Source organism: Nothoprocta perdicaria, unplaced genomic scaffold (assembly GCF_003342845.1).
Source record: "Nothoprocta perdicaria isolate Ctin4 unplaced genomic scaffold, notPer1 scaffold_60, whole genome shotgun sequence".
NCBI classification, from domain to species: Eukaryota; Metazoa; Chordata; class Aves; order Tinamiformes; family Tinamidae; genus Nothoprocta; species Nothoprocta perdicaria.
Genome location: NW_020455866.1, coordinates 1,404,944 through 1,424,448, shown reverse-complemented (window position 1 = coordinate 1,424,448; position 19,505 = coordinate 1,404,944). Strand labels below are relative to the sequence as shown.

General features: G+C 42.5%; 1 protein-coding gene across 1 annotated transcript in view; it reads left to right on the top strand.

Annotated features, from left to right (window-relative positions):
* Nucleotides 1–804: 804 nt before the first annotated feature.
* ZNF704 (zinc finger protein 704) overlaps nt 805–19,505 on the top strand; it is a 54,084-nt gene continuing 35,383 nt past the window's right edge. Inside the window, exon 1 of the mRNA XM_026049653.1 lies at nt 805–1,052. Coding sequence (XP_025905438.1) covers nt 826–1,052 — 227 coding nt within the window. The 5' untranslated portion in view covers nt 805–825. The remainder of the gene's footprint in view (nt 1,053–19,505) is intronic.

The following is a 19,505-nucleotide window of genomic DNA, read 5'->3' as shown; positions in this document are numbered from 1 at the left end:
TTCTCAGCTATTTACATTCATAAAGGGACTGATCSATTTTTGTTCTTGAAACAACTGCCAGAAGTTCTTCTGTGCTAACRCTGCAATAGGACATATGAAGTAATCTGTCCTGAGTGTTTACGTGTTAGTGATGACGTGTTTAGCTCTCAGAGCTAAACAAAGGTACTTGGCAAGACTGCATTGCTGTGAACTTAAAATAACTTGCACCATTTTTAAACCTGCAAAGGCTTGGAAGTAGAGTTGTGGGGAGAAGAACTTTACATATTTCTTTTTAAATTTATATCTGTATTTACATGCATATATACATATAATCATTTTTTGGATGATAAAAGGAGGTATTAAAGTACTGTGGCTTACATAGGAAAGGGTTTGTGTTTAATCTCGCTTGGCAGAGTTCTGCTTGGTGCAGGAGGAGGCTGCTGCYGCCCCGGGTAGACTCGGGAGCTGAGCTAGCTCCTCTGGGACAAGGGCAGCTGGGGTTTCTTTTGTATGAAGTTACTCAATACAGATGCRTGTGCATGAAGTTATCTATACACTGTGGCTTAAAGCATCCCAATTCATGTACCTTTTTGGATTAGTGTTAAGACAAAGCTAATTATTTTATCAAGCAGCCAAGAGCTGCTACTTTTCCTAGATTGTCCCCAGCACTGGGGAGAAATTAATGCCAGTTTCAGGATTTATGAAGGGCAAAAGAAAGGTGTTCTTTGATTCAAAGAGATAATTAGAGGAAGTTTTTCCCCTTCTCTCCTACTTTTTAGTAGAATTATAGGAAGGAGAATTTAATAATTGCTTTTAATTTTGCAGGCAGCCAGCATCAGACGTGAAATGACCTTCCCTGCATATCAACAGGAGGACGTAAAAACTGATATCAGTCAAAAACTGCCAGACCCACAGTTTCTCCTGTTTGCCACAAAGGAGGGAGATTTAAAAACAGCAGAGACCAAAAAAACAAGCAGAGTTCATGAGTATGAAAAGGAAAACACTCGCTCTATTTGTCTTCTTGAACAGAAGCGTAAGGTGGTTTCTTCAAATATTGATGTGCCTCCAGCAAGGTAAGGGGAGACTTTTTTGCTTTATTCTGCTTTTATTATTTTTTTCATGCAGTGTTAGACGCAAGTTTGATGACTGGTAAGACTGTTAATTCATTTCCAAGTAGTCCAAAGTCAATGAAATCTTGGCTACGTGGAGGAAACTTGTTGGAAGACTGCAAGAACCAGTAACAGGAGCTGAAATGGTCTGAAATGCAGGACTTTTGTGTTGTCTTTGCCCTCTGTGATGTGGGAGCTGTGCAGAGCCTGCTGTGCTTTAGTCCACTGACTAAAAKGAAAAGGAGCTAGAAAATAAGTAATCTAAAATATTCTGAACTCTRGGGAAGGACTGATTTGCTTTGACAGTTAGGGAAAGAATAAATAMCCTAGAAAATGCCAAAAATCAGTAGAAACTAAACGTATTCAGGAATACTAAGAAGAGCAACTACTGTCTTTGATGAAATACTGACAATGAARTGTGCACTTTATGTTGCAAGACAAGAAGTTGATGGGAGGTTATTTTGGTTGTTTGTTGTTTGTTGTTCGTGTTGGCATCAGTCTGCCTGCAAAGATGATCTTAGCCTACCTGGGAAATTTGCTTGTTCTTACTTTTCAGAGAAATGCCTTTCAAGTTTATTTTTTTTATGGTGCCTCTTTAAAAATATATAGTCAAACTGGATATTTGTTGTTTTGGATTTCTTTCTTTCTTAAAAAAAGAAAAAAAGACAGCAGAAACCAGCAAATTTTGCACTGCCCTCCAGAACTGGATCGTTGTTTTCCTAAAGTCTGAAGGTGAAGGTTTTGCTGATTTTGCTCTGGATCTTACAGATGATAGTTGCAAAAGAGACAAAACCCATGAGCTTTTAGACATTTGTTCCAGGTCTATCTCTGATAAAAAGCTAAGCGTTTAAGACTTGAAAAATCTTGGGGTACTTATTTGGTATTTCCAATGGTGATTAAATCTATAATGCTTGAGTATGAAAATTCACGCTTGTATATCTCAAAACACATGTGATTATCAGAAAATTCCTGTTGGAAGGGACCTGAGGAAATCATCTAGTCCAGCCTCCTGCTTAAAGCAGTTTTATAGTTCTGGAAACTCAGATACAGGGGTAAAGGGCTTTTTAGTCAGACCATGCAGAAAATCAGTCTGAGGAAGGAGCAGAGCTCCTGTGGTTTGTAATTTTTTCTCAAACACTTTTTATTGAAACTGTAGAGAGACAAAGACAAATTTAGAGACTAAAATTAATCACTGGACCATGGCAGATACAGGATCACATTCTTCTTTCGATATATTTGGGACGATAACTTGAACTGAGGTCTTCTGTGTGCAGGGGAGGCATCGTTAACCATCAAGTTCCTGGAGCGTTCAAGCTGCTTTGTAGGGCAGCTCCATAAAGTAAGAGTGTCAGAGTATATGTAGCAGGCCCAAAATAAGTGTTTAATGCAGGCAAGAGAATTTTAATACTGAAATGTAAACTAGCTTTTAAATTTTATTCTTGACTTTTTATATTTCATCTTCTGTAGTAACTGTAGACCTTGTTTTCTGTCTCTGCATTATGTGCTTTTTTGGGAGTATCTTTCGGGTAAGAAGAGGGGAAAAGTCAGGATTTTTCTCTTTCGCTTTATATTTTTGTCTACAAAAGTGACATATGACGTTGTCAATAGGATACTTTTCCATTTAACTAGAATCCCTGATTTGGGCATGACCTGCAGCTTAGATTTGAGTGCTCCAACATGGACCAGATCCACCGTATCTGAGTAGCAGACAGGTATTTCCTAAGGAGAGCGGTATCAGGGAAGCAACAACAGTGTGGCACTGTATGTGGGAGCAAGCACAGGTCTGCTGGCATTTGGGGCAGCTGCATCTGCAGAGCTTGTCTGGTCTTTTGGGTTTCCATTAGTTACTTGCAGTTTCTGCCAGAGGAAGCCAGCAACAAAAACATGCCAAGGCCTGGGCTGCCCATGCTGATGCTCACAGGCACGAGCCCCTTAATGGAGCACGCCCGTGTAGAGGCTCTTTTCCTTCACAGCAAAGTACATGGATGAATGCCTGAAAAGGGCAGTGGGGTCATCACTCCTTTTAGACAGAAGTGTTTTGAGATGCCATGTCTGGACACCCTTCATAAGTTAAATTTTAGTTCTGGAAGTGGTGTCTTTTTTCATGTTTCAGATAAGAGTAACTTGAAACACGAAGAAGGTTTGGAGTCAAGGAAGGGAGTGGGCAGTTGTCGTTCTTACTCCTCTGAGGGCTGAGCGTTTTGCTTTGTTTGTGTTTTGCTAGATGGTCTCCAAATATATGAAATTTGTTTTAGCCCTTTGCCATCACTTTATCCCTTCCCGGTCCTTCTGTATCCTGTCTCCCCACAAAAAGAAAGAAAAAACCCTCAAAACTTTCTAATTGCCTCACTTTTTATGCATTTACTTTGTGCTTCCGGAGAACAAGCTAAACCTTCGGTGATTAACCGGTGATAACCTTCTGTTAGTGTGAAATTAGTTCTTTGGTTTTCATTAAAAAYCTATATTTTCTATATTCTTTTGGTTTATTATATTCACTTAAGCAGTATTTAGCAGTGTCCTTAACCACAATCATAACCTACTGGATTTTTCGCTATCTTTCTTTAAAGCAGTTGCTTTATTACTACTTTTTTTCATATAACTGTGCTTTTTTCTGCTAATGAGTTTATATTTTAATGGGAAAATACATTATTTAATTGAAAATAAATAAACACAGTATCGTTAGCAACACTCTCTCCCATTGTCTTTTTATAGTCTGCTAGAATAGCTACAAACAACTTGTACCAGAATAAATTTAGCTGTATTTTCTGGTGATCAGCATAGGGAAACCAGTATTAGCAGACAGGCATTTTCATGCTGGAAGGTTTCCTTGCCCAGTTGCTGCAGGAATGCAGCCCTGGGCAACCTGCTGGTTCGAGAGTTTGCCCTTGATCCGCAGGGCCTGCCGAGCATGGCGGGTTATGCCCCGTGCTTCCCAACAGCAACACGTGCAGGGTCTTTGGGCCACAGCTCTCCAGGAGCCTCACTCGGAGATCAGAAGCAGCCTCAGTCTCGCTGTGATGCTCTCCCTAGGAGGACTTCACAATCCACTTGGAAGAGGAAGAACCTGATGCTCAAGTTGTTCTTTTCTGTTTATGCAGAAGTGATCTACTTAATGAGGGATCGTTKTATATGGGTTTTCCTAATCTCTTCTATGAAACTGTGGTGTTCTCTTGGGAGAGCAACTCTTCTGTGRTCCCCACATTTTGGGCAGAATAGATTGATATTGTTAGAAAGAATCGACTGTTTGGTGGCTGCTGATGCTTTTCAGTCAAATGGATGAAAGCAGAAGACCAAGAAATGGAGCCTGTACTTCAGTCTCACCAAGTGCAGCATTGTGAGCCGCCGAGCTCTCTAGCCTTCTAGCTCAAAACCACTTGCAAGCGCTTTTCACCACCCTGTAGATTGAGTCTTCTCATCTGGCATTTTTTCTGTGCTGTTTTTTCTTCTTTTTACTTTCTTTATCTATTTTGGATAGATTTTTCAAAATGCAAACCATGTTCTTTATGGTAYGAGAGTTATTCCTAGGTTAAAAACTTGAAGGGAACCCTTTATTTTGGAGCTTCTGAATGTTAATTGCTGGAAAAACTGAGTGTTTAGAATTGGCTTCTCCAAATAGCCACACCAGCTAATCATTGAAGTATTAAATTGTTGCTTTGTTTTGATGGACTTCATKGGTTGATTGGATTTCACCCAATTTAGAGCTTTATTATGTGTAGCCTATTGGGCTGTTAGCACATTTGAAGTATAAAAATGATGCATTTCTTGATGCTTTTGAATACTGAATTTTCTTTCCCTTATAGAGGGACTGTATTTGTTCCCGTTTATAAAGGGGGAGGGACAGAGGGATGGTTAAGAGTCCTGTAAATACCATCAATAGACCTGGCTTTCATAGCTGGGGGCTGAAGACTCATAGCTTAAGAATCAGAAGTCCCTATTGCTAAAGAGTCACGCTGGCATGTCAGATAAGCATTGTTTTCAACAAATTATCTTATGTGCAGCTTAACTACTGCAGGAAAATCTACTTTGAAAGTATGTCTCATCTGTTCTTTTCTTTTTCAGTTATCCATTTCTAACCTGTGTTGTGGTGTTTGTTCATCTGAGAGACTGTAGATCTCTCACTGTTTGTGACTGTGGCACTAACTTTACCACAGCCTTGGGTCACACAGGTATCAGCTTGCAATGGAACCAGTTACATGAGGTTTACAATTTATTTTTAGTCTACCTTAGATGGACCAGCTAGTCTGCCCAGAAGGATTTTCTTATGATTTTGTCCGTGTGATATCCTAGTTAAAGTGAAGATTTTGAATGAGATAAAATTACCCTGGGATTTTTTACTTACACCTATAGCTGAATGTAAAATTAATCTCGTTGACAAAGCAGACTGCCTTTTCTGGCTAATTATGTTTTGCATTTGATAGTGGTTTTCACTCAGTTTGGTATAACACCAACTCTGTGTGGCTGTGGTCTTTCAGCCTGTGTTGCTATTGCTGATCCTGTAAGAGTGGGATGTGATTTAAGAGTGATCCAACTACTAGGAATATGAAGTTTATACATCATGAACAGGTTTTTTTCTTGTTGGTGTTTTTGTTGTTGYTGTTGTAGCAACTGGACATCACAAAGTTCCTGTTTTCGTAGTTTTCAACCTGTACCCATTCTTCTGCTATGTACAATAGCAGTTGTATTAGGAGAGGGAATATCTAACGCCGTTAACATATCATTTCAGGTGTTCTGGGTTTTTGCCAGTGATATTGTAAAGCATTTTTACATAATTTCCTTCCGAAAAAATGAAATCCCAATGAAAAATAAAAGCACAATAATTTCATTATGCTATTAAAATGGCGAGGCTGGCTTTTCCCAGTGCCTGGTATTGTAATCAGTACTTTTTTTTTTTTTTTTAATGTTCTTTATATGTAATTCTTCAAAAGTAGAATTCATAGATAGCTTTTTGCATCCATGCACTGCGTACATACATATACACACATATCTGTATGTGCATATATATATTTCCTGTTTATCAGTTGTCATACTTAATGTTTTGAATTTCAATTCTTAGAGTCAAACACTGAGGGAAATTTGTTCCCATCTGCAGAAGTGTAGTTAATGTTCCTTAAAATCACACTCTCCTGGTAGTCAAGAGAAAGGGCTGAATTATTTTCTGTTGGGTCAAAGTTGCTGAAAGGACAGTGATCTCAAGCAAATTTCAGTTTTTTTTTTTTTTACTGTAGCATGGAGGAGAAATGTCTCCCTGATCTGCAGTGGACATTAGGCAGTGGTTCCTGAAGGGCTGTGTTCAGTGGTCAGTGCTGCTTTATCTCTTAGATATCAGTGCGACTACACGTCTTGCTTTCAGACTTCAGCGCCCTTAAAAAAATGGTGTGTAATTTCAAAACACTTTTAAACAGCAGGCACTATTCAGTAAAAGTAATTTCTTGGTGGCATACATTAGCCGTAGCACCAAAAAAATCCTGTTGAAATGCCATCTGTGCTGAGAAAAAAAAAGGCAATAGATATGTGTTTTTTAACTCGTRTATCTGTGAAATATGCAGGAACGAGTACCCTCTATGTAGTTGTGTGGAAGCATGGTCATGGCTGGATTTTATTTAAATGCTATAAAATTAAAATATTCTAGCCAATTCTGTGATATTTCACTGTCAGGAAAGACACAAACCTTGACCTTCAAAGAGATGTTCTATCACTGATCATTATTTAAAAAATATTTTTTGAAGTTAACATCTTCACTTCTGCAGCACCATCTCCTTAAAATAYATGTTTCGCACATAATAAAAGCTGGAGGTAGTGAGACATTTCCATGTTTATAGTAGTATGCTTGCATTATGTACACAGGGATTTTTCAGTGTCTTGTTTGTATCCTTTGGCCTGTTYCTCTGCAATAAAAGTCATTTGGGCCTATTGATTTCTTTGAGTAGATAGTGTGTAATTGGTTTGTAGAGATGACGGGCTACTCTTGCAGCACCTTTTATTAATTTTTATWATAAAGATTTTCTCTACTCTGAGAGTTTTATATGAGTCAGACACCTGTTTTGCCTGTTAGTTACCTCAGTTTTGTGACAAGAAGCGTGTGAAAGGATGGAGTGTAAACAAGAGATTGGTATTGCAAAGTGGCTGTGGTATGTACGTAGGGAGAACATGCATTATTTTTCTAGAATGTTAATAGTTAGTTTTTCCTAATTGGCTAGATTTACTTGAAGCAGAACCACATCTTTTTCTGGTTTTAGCCGACTGAAGAGATTAATGTAAGCTGAATACCTTCAGTCCTTCTTGTTTTTACTCCTTGATAGTTTTAAAGGAATTTTTGACCAGAACTATTGTTAGATAAATATGGTCGTTAGATATGATCTGAATACAGCAACTCTAATTTTTGGTGAGCTGCTAGTCTTTCCAAATAAAACATCTTTTGACATAGTTATAAGAAGTGCACTGGAGATGGCAGTGCATTACACAGAATAGCATTCTGTTACTGGCCTATTATTCCATATGGAATGCATAATTGTTTCTGCACGGCTAAAGGGCTGCTTTTTGCAAGCTTACAAGTGTTACTGTATTATGTTCAATAATGTTTTAGTACATACTAAATGGTTGGTTCACAGTTAAATTCTCCTATAGGAATTCCCTATAGGATTGTGCTTTTAAGCCTATCAGGAACTTCCAGTCTCCTGTGCGCTACACAGACATGGAATGTCCTGGGAGAAAGCTATGGGTGAAATGTGAACTTCTGCTGTTACTGGCTCCAGGGGAAAGGACATCTTGTAGTACCGGGCTAATCCATCTCTACAGTGAAAGCAGATGCAATGAAAATAATGAACATGCCCAGCAAATGTTTGTTTACACTTCCTATAGAATCAACATGTAGAAAAACACTTTTTTCTCCCCATTTTGGAACAGAGCTTTGTCTGTTAGTGCCTATGTATATGATATTGTTTATTTGGTAACCACATCTTCAAAACAGCCTSCATAGGGATCTGAAATGAAAGGTACAGAATAATGTTACCAAAATGCAGTAGCGGAGAGTTTYCTTTTTTAGTTATTCTTCATGGTAAATTCTAGGAATGTGAGCATTACCTTTTCTACTCTCAAGGAGCATATGAAAAGCCCAGATATTAGGATTGTCCTTTCCTAACTTCCTTCAGCCCCAAGGWCTGTGTTCTGAAGGACAATGACCCGAGTTCTCCTTTTGTTTTTGAAAATGCSCCCTTGGCTAAAGTGATTTGGTGCCCTGCTCCCTTCCAAACACTTGATTTCTTACTTACTTGCTCCTTTGAGTAATGGTGTATTTTCAAGCCAGGGTATTCCTTTTCTAACATTATCAGGTTTAGGCTTTGTCCCTTCTCACTTGCACTCTTCTGCTTGCCCTTTTTCCCTATGCCTTCTTGCATCTTTGTCCCCATGCCTCTCCCAGCGAGGCAGCTGAACCAGAAAAGGAGCAACAGGGAAAAASTCCAGCACATCAGCAGGATTTCACACTAGCCAAAAGGATGTTGCAGCAAGTTGACTTGCTGGAGCCCATCACCAGGAGAGAGAAACGAAGAGCAACCCAAAATATCCAGCATTGTGCTCATGCAGTCTCTTACTGCTCTGTCACTTGGCTTACTTTGCCTGACTGTGGTGGTTGCTTATGTAGGGATGGCCAGGCCGGCGCATGCGTAGYTCTGATAGCGAGTGCCGAGCAACTGTCGAGTGTTTCATGTAACGAGCGGGCGGGCGCCGCTTGAGCGGCCTCTGCTCGTGGGCACTCGCCCCTGGTGCCCAGCGGTGCCTCCTGCCCGTGCTTAACCTTCCTCCCCTGCAGTGAGCAAGTCGCCTCTTGTAGTACCTAATGAGAGCACTTTTAGATCACATGAGTAATAACAATAGTAAAAATATCATCACTGTTGAAAATCCTTTAAAAGCCTTTAAAATACAACTTAAGGCTGAAGATTTTTGKTTTCTGTAAAAACTTGGTCTTCATGTCCTCGCGTCATTAAGTCATGAGCATCATATCCTTGTCTGTTTTTCTGCTTTTTAAAATTGAAGTTTGTCCTAGCTAAATCTGTCCCTCGCTATTGTGCAGGCTGACTAAGCGTGTGGCCTAGAATTGTCTCCTGTTGACTCACGGTGCTCTGCAGCGTCCCACGTAGCCAGGCAGTGCTGCGGCTTCTCTGCCTCCCACGTTTCTCCCCTTTCTGCTCCTTTAGTGACTAGGCCGCTGCTCTAGCCAGCCCTTAAAAACAAGCAGGCTCCAGACCTCACCCCCTTTCAAGTATTTGGCATTTTTTGGTTGGACTTAGAAAACGTTCCCTTCAGTTCCAGCAAGGAACATGTTTTCCTTCCCCTTCACTGTTAGCTTTGTCCCCAAAAGATGTAGTTCCACGTTTGTCTGAAATTACTCTCTTCCCTTGTTTTGCTGACATGCGTAAGTGATGTTTGAGATAAACTGTGTTGTGCTGAACTAAGGAATTGCATTGTTAACAGCTCCTGTTCTCATGTTATGCATGGAGTATATTTGTGTGCATGGAAAAGGTCCAGATAACCTTTTCCTGCCCTCGCACGCTGGAGAGGAGGCTGCTAGAAGCAACACAACCCTATGGCGGGAAGGAAGTAGCTCAGTGAACAGCCAGCCTGCCTCCCTGAATACTTAAACCCAGGCACCCCTTCTCACTACTGTTTTTGCAAAATCATCGGCATTTGTTGTATATGCTGCTTTTGGGCAACTTTTGTTTYTGGAGGCGAAAGGAGGCACTTTATTTAAGCAGCAGGCCGGAGTTCTTACCTGCTTTGCTCGGTGATACAGCTCTTCCCCGCTCTGTGAGGCAGCTGGGAGCAGCAGCACGCCCCGAGCCAAGGCAGATGCATATCCGTGCCAGGGTATGTTCCTGCGCAGCACTAAATCACAAACAGGGCGGGTGAAGCTCGCRGAGTAACCCCTGTGGTGAGACCACAAACAACAAACACGTTGTGTTCTGGCTATAAGCGGTGATAGACAAATTGTTCCTGACTGCTGTAAACAGAACAGCCTGGAGAAAGCAGCAGACTGAAGCAACTTACCTTGCTAGTTAAAAAATAAAAATAAAAAAAGCCGAGTGAACAAAAAGCCTGGGAGCAACTGTTATAACTAGGTGGCCAATTTTCCCTGTTCCTGAGGCTGCCACCATGTGTGGCGAGCTCTAACGAGCTCTTTTCATTTTATACTACACTGTCTTCAGTTGTGCAGTGCAAATGTGCTTGGTTATCCCTGCTGCAGCGTGGAGTTCAGGAGAGCCCTTTCGCCGGAGGGCAAGGGCCACCTCAAGGGAGCCGCGCAGCCTCGCGCCCGCGGCCAGGATGGGGCTCTCGCCTCCTCTGGAACACCCAGCACCATCACGTGAAGTTGTGGCGTTGTAAAAAGCACTAGAGAAAGCTGTGCTGGGACTGGCAGAGATTTATTTATTTTCTTGAAATGTATGTACATAAATATACATATATATATGCTGTATATATATTATGTGGTCGTTACTGCTAAGCCTTTTTTTGTTCATAGAATTGCTGTGATTTTAATTGAAGATATTTAAGCGAGTTTTGAACAGCCTTAAACTTGTGTCATGTTCTATTTTAAGATATGCTGAATACTCTCCCCGGCTGCTCCCTTTAAGAGATGCGCGGCTGCTTGTTTTCTTTCTGCTCCGTTGCCGCACTTCCTGTATTGTCACCTGTGCCAAATAATTGCTCACTTATTATGCTAGGCGTTTAACCAGTATTGCCACAGCGATGCTGTCTAGGAGCAATTAATGTGGTAGATAATGATATTTTTTGAGTTAAAGCACTGAAATAATACAAATAAGCCTGGGAGGCCCTTCACAGTAGTAGTGTAGTTCTTTTCTCGTTCTAGAGTATGATGAGGTGTAACCCCTTTAATAACTGTTTYTCTAGCCTGTTCTTAAAAAAATGTTAATTATTGACAGCACATCGTTCTGCAAGTTGGTTCCAGGGTTCAAATACTTCTCCTATCAGTTTTCTATTTACAGTTTGAACTAAAACCTCCCTCATTCCTTTTTCCATCCATTACTTCTCGCCCTGACCTTGGCTGAAGCAGAGTTCTAGGGAACTTCGCAAACCCAACTCAGATGCCTGGAGTCTTTTTGCTCCCTGTGAGGAATCTGTGGATCCTAAATCCAACTATGGATATATATTTAAACATCCACATTTCTGTGGTCTGTTTTTTTTTTCTCCTTCCTCTACCACAGTTCTCCAGTTTCAACACAGAAGGTAAAATAGAATACTACACAAGCTCCTTATTTGCTCAGATYGAACATTATGTGAGATTAGTAAGTAGAATAAACAGGCAGGTCTGCTAGGATTTTCAAGTGGTAACAGAAGTAACAGGTTCTGAAAACTTGCATGCAGCATTTGCTTCCCAGCAAAGGGAGTGCGCTGTTTTCCACATTAATGCATTGTATGGGCCTGGCTGGACCTAACCCAAGCTGTTGTTGCTCATGTGTGGCTGGAAGCCCAGAAGTGCCACTGTTGCTCACTGAGGACGGTGCTTAAACCCGTTTCAAGAAGCTGTATCCATTGTTCCAAATCTTGCTGTAATCACTGCTAACTCTGCGGTTCAAACTGAGGGTTTCTGTTTGTTTGTTTTTAAATATATGTTTATATTGAGTGCCTGGAGCCTAGACGGAGGCCAGCATCTCTCCTTTTTCACTCTGATACTTAATATCTGTAACCTAGGATAGCTGTAAATGGTAAATAGGCTTTAGGGGCATCTTTGGCCAGTCTCCTTCCCGCCGTGCTGCCCCGAGTGCCTGTGCAGGCCTCCCAGAGGGGYGCTGGCGGCAGGGACACGTGTTTGCCCGCCTGGTGCCTCCAACACAGTTTGTTTGCAGGAGGTGTAAAGGCGACGCCCTGTGTTGTGCTCAAAGGGAGGTGTGGGGGCTACTGGCAACCAGCCAGATGTCCAGCTTGGAAACACAGCGACTGCTCGGTTGAATGCTGGGGCACTGGGGTTGCTTCTTGCAGCCTCCAGAAACGCTCCCTGCAAACCAGTGATGAAGCACCAATTTGTATAGCTAAATACACACGCACCCCGTCTAGTTCCTTGTGAATGGGGGTTTGGAAAGCCCGTAGTTGGAGGTGGCTTGGATGAGTTACAGAAACTCTCTGCTCGGCTCTGGTGAGGCCACATCTAGAGCACTGTGTCTCATTCTGGGCTCCCCAGTACAAGAGAGATGTGGWGCTGCTGGAGAGGGTTCAGTGCAGGTCTATGAGGATGATCAGGGGCCTGGAACATGTGCCCTGTGAGCAAAGGCTGAGAGAGCTGGGCCTGTTCAGCCTGGAGAAGAGGAGGCTGAGGGGGGACCTGATCAGCGTGTATAAATACCTCAAGGGAGGCAGTGAGGAGGAGGGGGCGGCCTCTTTTCAGTGGTGGCCAGCGATAGGACTAGAGGAAACGGCCACAAGCTGAGGCACCCAAAGTTCCACAGGAACTTAAGGGAAAAAATTCTTAACAGTGAGGGTGCCAGAGCCCTGGCACAGGCTGCCCAGGGAGGTTGTGGAGTCTCCTCCTTTGGAGATCTTCAAAACTTGCTTGGATGCAGCCCTGTGCTACGTGCTCTAGGTGACCCTGCGTGAGCAGGGGGGTTGGACTRGATGACCTYTGGAGGTCCCTTCCAACCTTAAGCATTCTGTGATTCTATGAAATGAGTGTTGTTTTCTCCTCACAAAGGTGCTTTAATGGTTCTGTATGGGAATTGCTTGAATTTAGAGGATAGTTTAATCAACTTCTCTGTCTGTCTCCATAAAAGTGAAAGATGTTTCCTTCTGTGTGTTTATAGATGTGTTGTGCAGTTGCAATTTTGCTAAATAGATCTGAAAAGAATAAATTCCTATCTGCTTTTTCTTGGCCATATATGTGTGTATTCGGTATTTATTCTGCAATGTGTCTTTTGATGTGATGTATAATATAAAATAGAAGGTATTTTCTATTTTATAACTGAACTTCTTTGCACATGCATGGGCAGATGGCAATTTATTTGGTGAAAAGATGAAATTGGATGCTGCTGTCTTAAGAATTTGTCATGTCCACAGCAGTTTGTCCAGGATAGTAACTGTGCTTATCCTAATAATGCTTAGCAAGGCATTTTTATGATGTGCTGTTTTATTAGCATATTTGGTGCATCAGAATATATTTAAATAACAGAGAATAGTAACGAACCCCACTCTAAAGATGTTCAAAAAGTGAGGCAGSAGCAGGAGATGTCGACACAGCAAGGCAGGAGCTCTGCACAAGGATTAGAAATRGAGAATTCCTGAATCCCATCTCTGCCCTCCTGCTACTTCAGTTTCCCAGGCACCATCTTCTCCTGCTTTTCTACTCCATTTATCACTTTGTCTGAGGCCCATGACTGGAGATTCCACCTTCCACATTCTCCATATGAAAATCTATGCTCCTCTTGGAAGAAAATCCAAGGGAAGGAGAATCCACAGAAACTCTAGCTCTAGTCATGAGCGGTACTGTTTTAAAATCAGAACTTTCCGTAGTAGAATTTAACTTCCCGTCACTGAGTTTTGTGACGTGTTTTACACAATCACACAATCAGGTAGGTTGGGTGGCACTTTAGACAAGGCTCTTGCCTGGTCCAACCTCCTGCCCAAAGTGGCCCAGCCAAGCACTACCAAAAAAAAAAAAAAAAAAAAAAAAAAAAAAAAAAATATATATATATATATATATATAAAAAATATAATATAGAAATTTAATTTAAGAAAGAATAAAAATCTTTGATTTGCAGAGCTGATGAGCAGCCCTGCCAATACATCTTTTTGACCTCAGCGTTGTTCCTGGATCGTATGTATGGATTTCTTGTATAGTTTCATGGGCTTCCGTGTTTAGTGTAGAATTAAATGAAGTCAAGCTCTTAGCATATACCACATGAAAAGGAACTGCAGACAAAAAGCAATGTGTATAAGTTAATTGCTTTAAATTAAATACAAACCAACAAAGTGAGCGCCTGTGGAGAATCATCTTGCTCAGAATCTGATGGTGTTTGTGGAAGAGGTTCCGAGCAGCCGCCAAGGCCTCAGTGCAGCTGCTAGACCCTCCCATCCAGCAGGATGGGCTTGAAGAAATGGGCTGCGAAGCTGCTCTGTTGGTGACCTGCAGGTAGTGCCTCTGAAGAGCTGTGAGGGAGCTGGTGGCTTCCTACAAGCTCTGGCCTGTTCCACAGCCTCTGAAAATCCCTCTGCCTGCACTTGGGAGGAAGGTCAAAACTCAGACTCCCGAGCTGGTCCACTGGTTTCTTCCAAATGTCGTTATTCTCCCTGAGATCTTTAAGCTAGGGTAAATAAGCAAGTTACATTGAGTCATTGTGTATTTAAATGTACAGAAAACTTTTGAGCATAACATATGGGAGAAGTGGTTTGTTTTTATAAATGTGGAACGCAAAAACTGCCGAACAGATTTAGCTGAAATGCTCCATATAAACAACCCGCCCGTCCCTCTGGGTTGAAACCAAATCTGCAAACGTCTGGGCTAAAGTGGATTTGTTTGAGAAGAGTTTTCAGAGCATCTAGAAAGGTTGGGTACCTTTTTCCATAAGGCTAGTTTGTAATGCACAGTGGGTCATTTTGAGTTGCCCATAAAGTGAATTGTGTTTCCAGGCCTGTTGTTGCGGAGGGCAGGCATAAGCCGTGGAGCTGGAGAGGCAGGGCCTGGAGCAGCGACCCGCTCGCTCAGCCGCCATGTCCCGTTGGACAGACCCCTTGGTGCTGAAGAGGACGTGAGGAGTTGGAGGCGGGTGCCTTGGGGCCTGGCCGTGGGTGCTCTGGGGCTGCTTGCGCGGGCGCCTGCCCGGCCTCCACAAAGGCTGCTCTGCGCTGGGAGGCCCCTCRGGGTGCCAGGCCTGGGGGAGCAGCTCCCCAGCCCTATTGGGTCCGGACCTCCTGCGGGGAAGAGCCGGAGCGGGGCTGCTTGGCCAGGCTGCCCTGCTCGGGGGCTGCCTTCGTCAGGGAATGAACCCGGGCTGTTAGTGACGCTGCGACGGCGCTTGTCAGCCAGGGCTGCGTTGCGCTCAGCTCGGGAGCCCATCCTGCTGCAGGTGCGTTTTCTGGTAGGATGTATTCTGTCTTTCCCGAACAGGCTTTGTGCTTCTCAAAACATTTTGCTGTTACAAAAGAGSTTGTAAATGCTCTGCTTTGAAAGTCTGCAGATTTTATGTATCTCAATGTGAAAAAAAAATCATTGCTAAATTAATGACTGAGTAATATGCATATTACAGTGAAGTAGGTCTTTTTTTTTCCCCCTTATCTTAAGGCTGGAGACTTAAGAGAGAAGATGAAGAATCTCTTCTCAAAGCTATATGGATGTTATAAAAAATCAGCATCAGGCCATTTCTCATCTGTATTAGTGCAACTCTTGTTGCTCTAATTTTCCCAGGTTACTTTTAGCTTTTTCAGGTCTTTCTTGGTTTGCTGCATCTCCAGTACTGATATATCTGCAAATTCAGTCGTGCTATAAAAGGTTCATGGAAGAAGCATCCAAGAGAGAATACCTAGTATTCTCTCTCCCCGTTTTTATTACTGATACTTTATGATGTTTCACTGCCAAGTAGAAGAAAACCTGTTCCTTTGAGTGAAGCTGTGCAAGCAGAGAAATGAAGGAGCTGGTGAGGAACTRGAATCTTCTGTTTGTCAAGGTCTTCTGAAATCCTGTTCTAGTCTGAGGTCCCTTGTGTTTCACCCACAAATATTACAAACCTGTTCTAGTGGCTCCGTGTCTTTTCTCTGTCTCTCCTGCCGGTTGCYGATTTTAGTTAGCAGCCTGGAAGCGTGTTGGCTGGCGCCTTCCTAGATCCATGGTGATGACTGTGACTCGGCCTCTCTGTTCCTCAGCAGGCCTGTGAGGCCTGTGCTGCTCTTGGCTCCTGCGCCCCGGCTGTCGCGTGGCCCTTGGCTCAGCCCRGGAAGGACCAGCTCCCTCCTGGCTCCCACACACGGCACTTTGCTGCAGGTGCCTTTGYCTCATGCACCATGACCACTCCACTGTTTGCCTTTCAGAATCTCTTCAACTTGTTTTTCCTTTCCTCTTCTGCTCTACCTTTATTTATTTGGGACAATTTGCCTTTTTTTTTTTCCCTCTTAAACTTACTGTAATCAAAAATCATTTTCCTGACAATCATTTTGCTTTCTGTTGCTTAGCTCTCTTAAAGCCATCACTCATACAGCAATCTCCTCTCGTTTTCAGATTTTTAGGAATAAAGCCCCAAGTCTGCAATCACTTCTGTACCATCTGACCTCTTAACAGGTTGTTTCATGTCTCTCTTTTTGCATATTATTCCTGAACTTGCCTGTATGAAGCTCTAGCACAGCCTCGCTTGTTCTGCTTCTCTCTGATGGCCCCTAAAGCTTCCCTTAAAGCTTGAGCACATCCCTTCCCTTTGGGGTGTGCACCAGCTTTTGCAAGCAATGAAGGTGCCCCTGTCCAGCCTCAATTTTATGTCTTAGGAGTGTTTATAATAAATAATTAAAGTGAGATTGTCAACTTGTCTATCAAAGTGGGAATCATTTTGCACTTTTGAAAGAAACAGAGCTACAGGGCCTTCACACATGTTGTTGGGTGCCAGTTTTAGTGCASTGGTCAACAGAAGCAGCTGTAACAGGTTTTGTCCAGAAGAAAGATGTCCTGGATTGTAATGACTGGATTGCACCAACACGAATATGCTCAAGTTACTGTGTTCTCGGATTTTCCGAATCGTGACTCTTCATTTATATGTTTTTGCCCAGAGAAGATTATCTAACACAGAAGACTAAAACTGCATGGCATTACTTACTACCTTACATTAATTCATTTGTTGGGGCTGTTTAGACATGCAGGGAAAGCTTTTCTTTGGATGAAGAGGTTTATTTCTAAGTTACATATCTAAAAYTACTTTTATTAAGCAAAAGCTCTCCTGATGCATTTGTCAGAGCTTACGGCAATGGAGAGGGGTAGTTTAGCGAGATGAAGAGATCAGCGGTTTCGTTTAAACTTCCACTTTCTTCTTGGCCTTTGTCCAGACTAATTTAAAGCACCTTTTTGCAGGGGGTGGAGAAGGAAGTTCTGAAGGAGAAGTATGTGTGTAGTGCCAGGAAGCTGCCGACCTTGGATCCTGGGGCTAACTTCCCAGGAGCTTTATGTTCACCTGGGAGATTTCAGAACGGTTCATTATTATACGAAGGCTATTTATAAGATTCAAAATCTAAACTTGGATCAGAAGAAATGTTTTGACTTGCTYTCTGCTTCTTGTTCTCTGAGTGCATCAGTGTGCAGATGTTTACCCGGTTCTGGAGGATCCCTTGCAGTGAAAGGAGATTCAGAGAGTGGGATGTTTATGTGCACGTTGCTGCTTTTTGTGTTCCAGGGCTATRATTTGTCTCAGGCCAGAGGAAGCAGCCAGTGTTCAAGGTATCCAGTTAGGACAGGCACTGGACTAAAGGGGCTGTGCTTGTCTGTGTAACACTTGTTATTTCCCGAGGCGTTTTGTTTAATGGGCAGAGAAGGAACAAATTCCTTGGTCAATGTGGTCAATGGTCAAGTGGTCAATCTGTTTAAAATTCCTGCTCTTTCCAGTGCTAGGATGTGCCAAAAGAAATGCTTAGCTGGCCTACCTGCTGCTTGTGGCGAGTGCTGGTGCTGGTTTCTGACCCGCAACAGCAGCCACTTGACACTGCAGACACTGCAGACACTGCAGACACTAGACACTTGTGAAGTAGATCCTGCTTTTGTAGCAGGAGCACCTCTGTCCTCTCCCTAAATTGTCTCCCCGTACCGTACAGCGGTACCGGCTTTGGCTGCTCCCCTTCTCAGGCACAAGGGGCTTTCGGCAGCTTCTCCGTACAGCCTGGATGGGAGAGACCCGCGACGCTTCGCTTCCGAAAGAACATCGGGCTGTAACATTTTCCAGTGCAACATTAGCATGAAGGAGCGCCGTGTTCTCACATTTCTCACATTACTGTGTCATCGCTGCCAGATTTACTGTGTTTGTGTCTTGTTTATATTTGTTTTCTTGTCATGTTGATTTTTTTTCGGTTAGTCTAAAGAGATGGGATCTTCTTCTTCAGAGTCCTGTTTTAATTTCCATGTCATTCTTCTGTGTAGGTTGCTGTCTGCAGAGCTTYTCTTGCATTACCAAGAAGCCACTCTAAGCATTTTTCCTTCAAACAGAAACACATCCAAATCTCTGCTAAGGGTTTTAGGTAGCAAAGCTCAGTCATCAGTCTGAATCTGAGAAAATCCAGTAATTGAGAACTGTGACTAGCAAACCTGTGACCTTCTGAGAGCATATTCTGTCCTTCTTACACTGAACAGAAACTTTGAGTTGGATTTTTACAAAGCAAGAGATGAAGTAATGCACATTGAAACTACTTTACTTAGCTTTCAGTAAGCATGCTGATTTATCTTGTTTTTTTATAAAAGCTCCTGCACAATTGGCTTCAGAGCCACTACAGCACCTGGCTTTTGCTGGTGAATAGAGAAATATATATATAATCCTTGCCTTTTTTTTTTTTTACATCCGTGTCTCTGGTATGTAGAAATTACAGCAAAGATTTCTTTTGTGTGTGTGTGTGTGTGTGTGTTTTAAGAGGCATACAGCTGAAGTTTTGAACTCTTCTCAGAATATCCTTCCTCTGTGCATGTGTGCCTATTTCATTCTACACAGTCTGGATTTATGTAGTGAGCTCTTACTCAGAAGGGAGGAAGAAACCTGCCCTTTCATGCACAGGTTCCAGGTCAGCAGGTGCCATGAGACGGAGAGGAGCTTCCCGTTTGGTTTTGCTGAGCGGAATTCCAGCTGCAAGGAGCACCCGAGCCGTGCTCTTTCACTGCCATTTTGTGAACTTCTGAAGCCAAGTAGCAACATKAAGGTTGTGAGGACTATGTATTAGTCCTTGCTGAACTTGTTAATATTTTTATACACTTTGTGGGCTCACGAAGGTTGGGATTGTTATTGACCTGAGCTAGCGGTGTACTCGTAAGGAGAAACCARTGCAGCCGGCCCCTCTGTTTAGGTGTAGTTAGCAAAGCACAGCAGTATCAAAATTACTCCCTGAGCCTATTACTTCAATATATTATTTTTGTCTCTGGACTTTTGATTAACTACTTAGTTACCCATCATTAATAGGCTTTGCCTGCTCGCCTGTGCTGCACGTTCTTGTGTCTGATGTGTAACTGGAAGCACCGTGTTCGAGAGAGCAGAGATGGACGGCACAGCCATAGAAACATTTTCTTTTTCAAATACAGTTGCCCTAGTGTTGGTGAGACTTGATTTTGAGAGTGGTTTTGCAAGCAAAAGGTCATGAAAATGAATGATGAACATCAAGTGAAAGGGCTTGGCAGTCCTTTGAGAAGTATTTGTGGGTTTTATTCAAAGGCAAGTCTTTTATTTTATTTGTTATCTATTAAATGGAGCT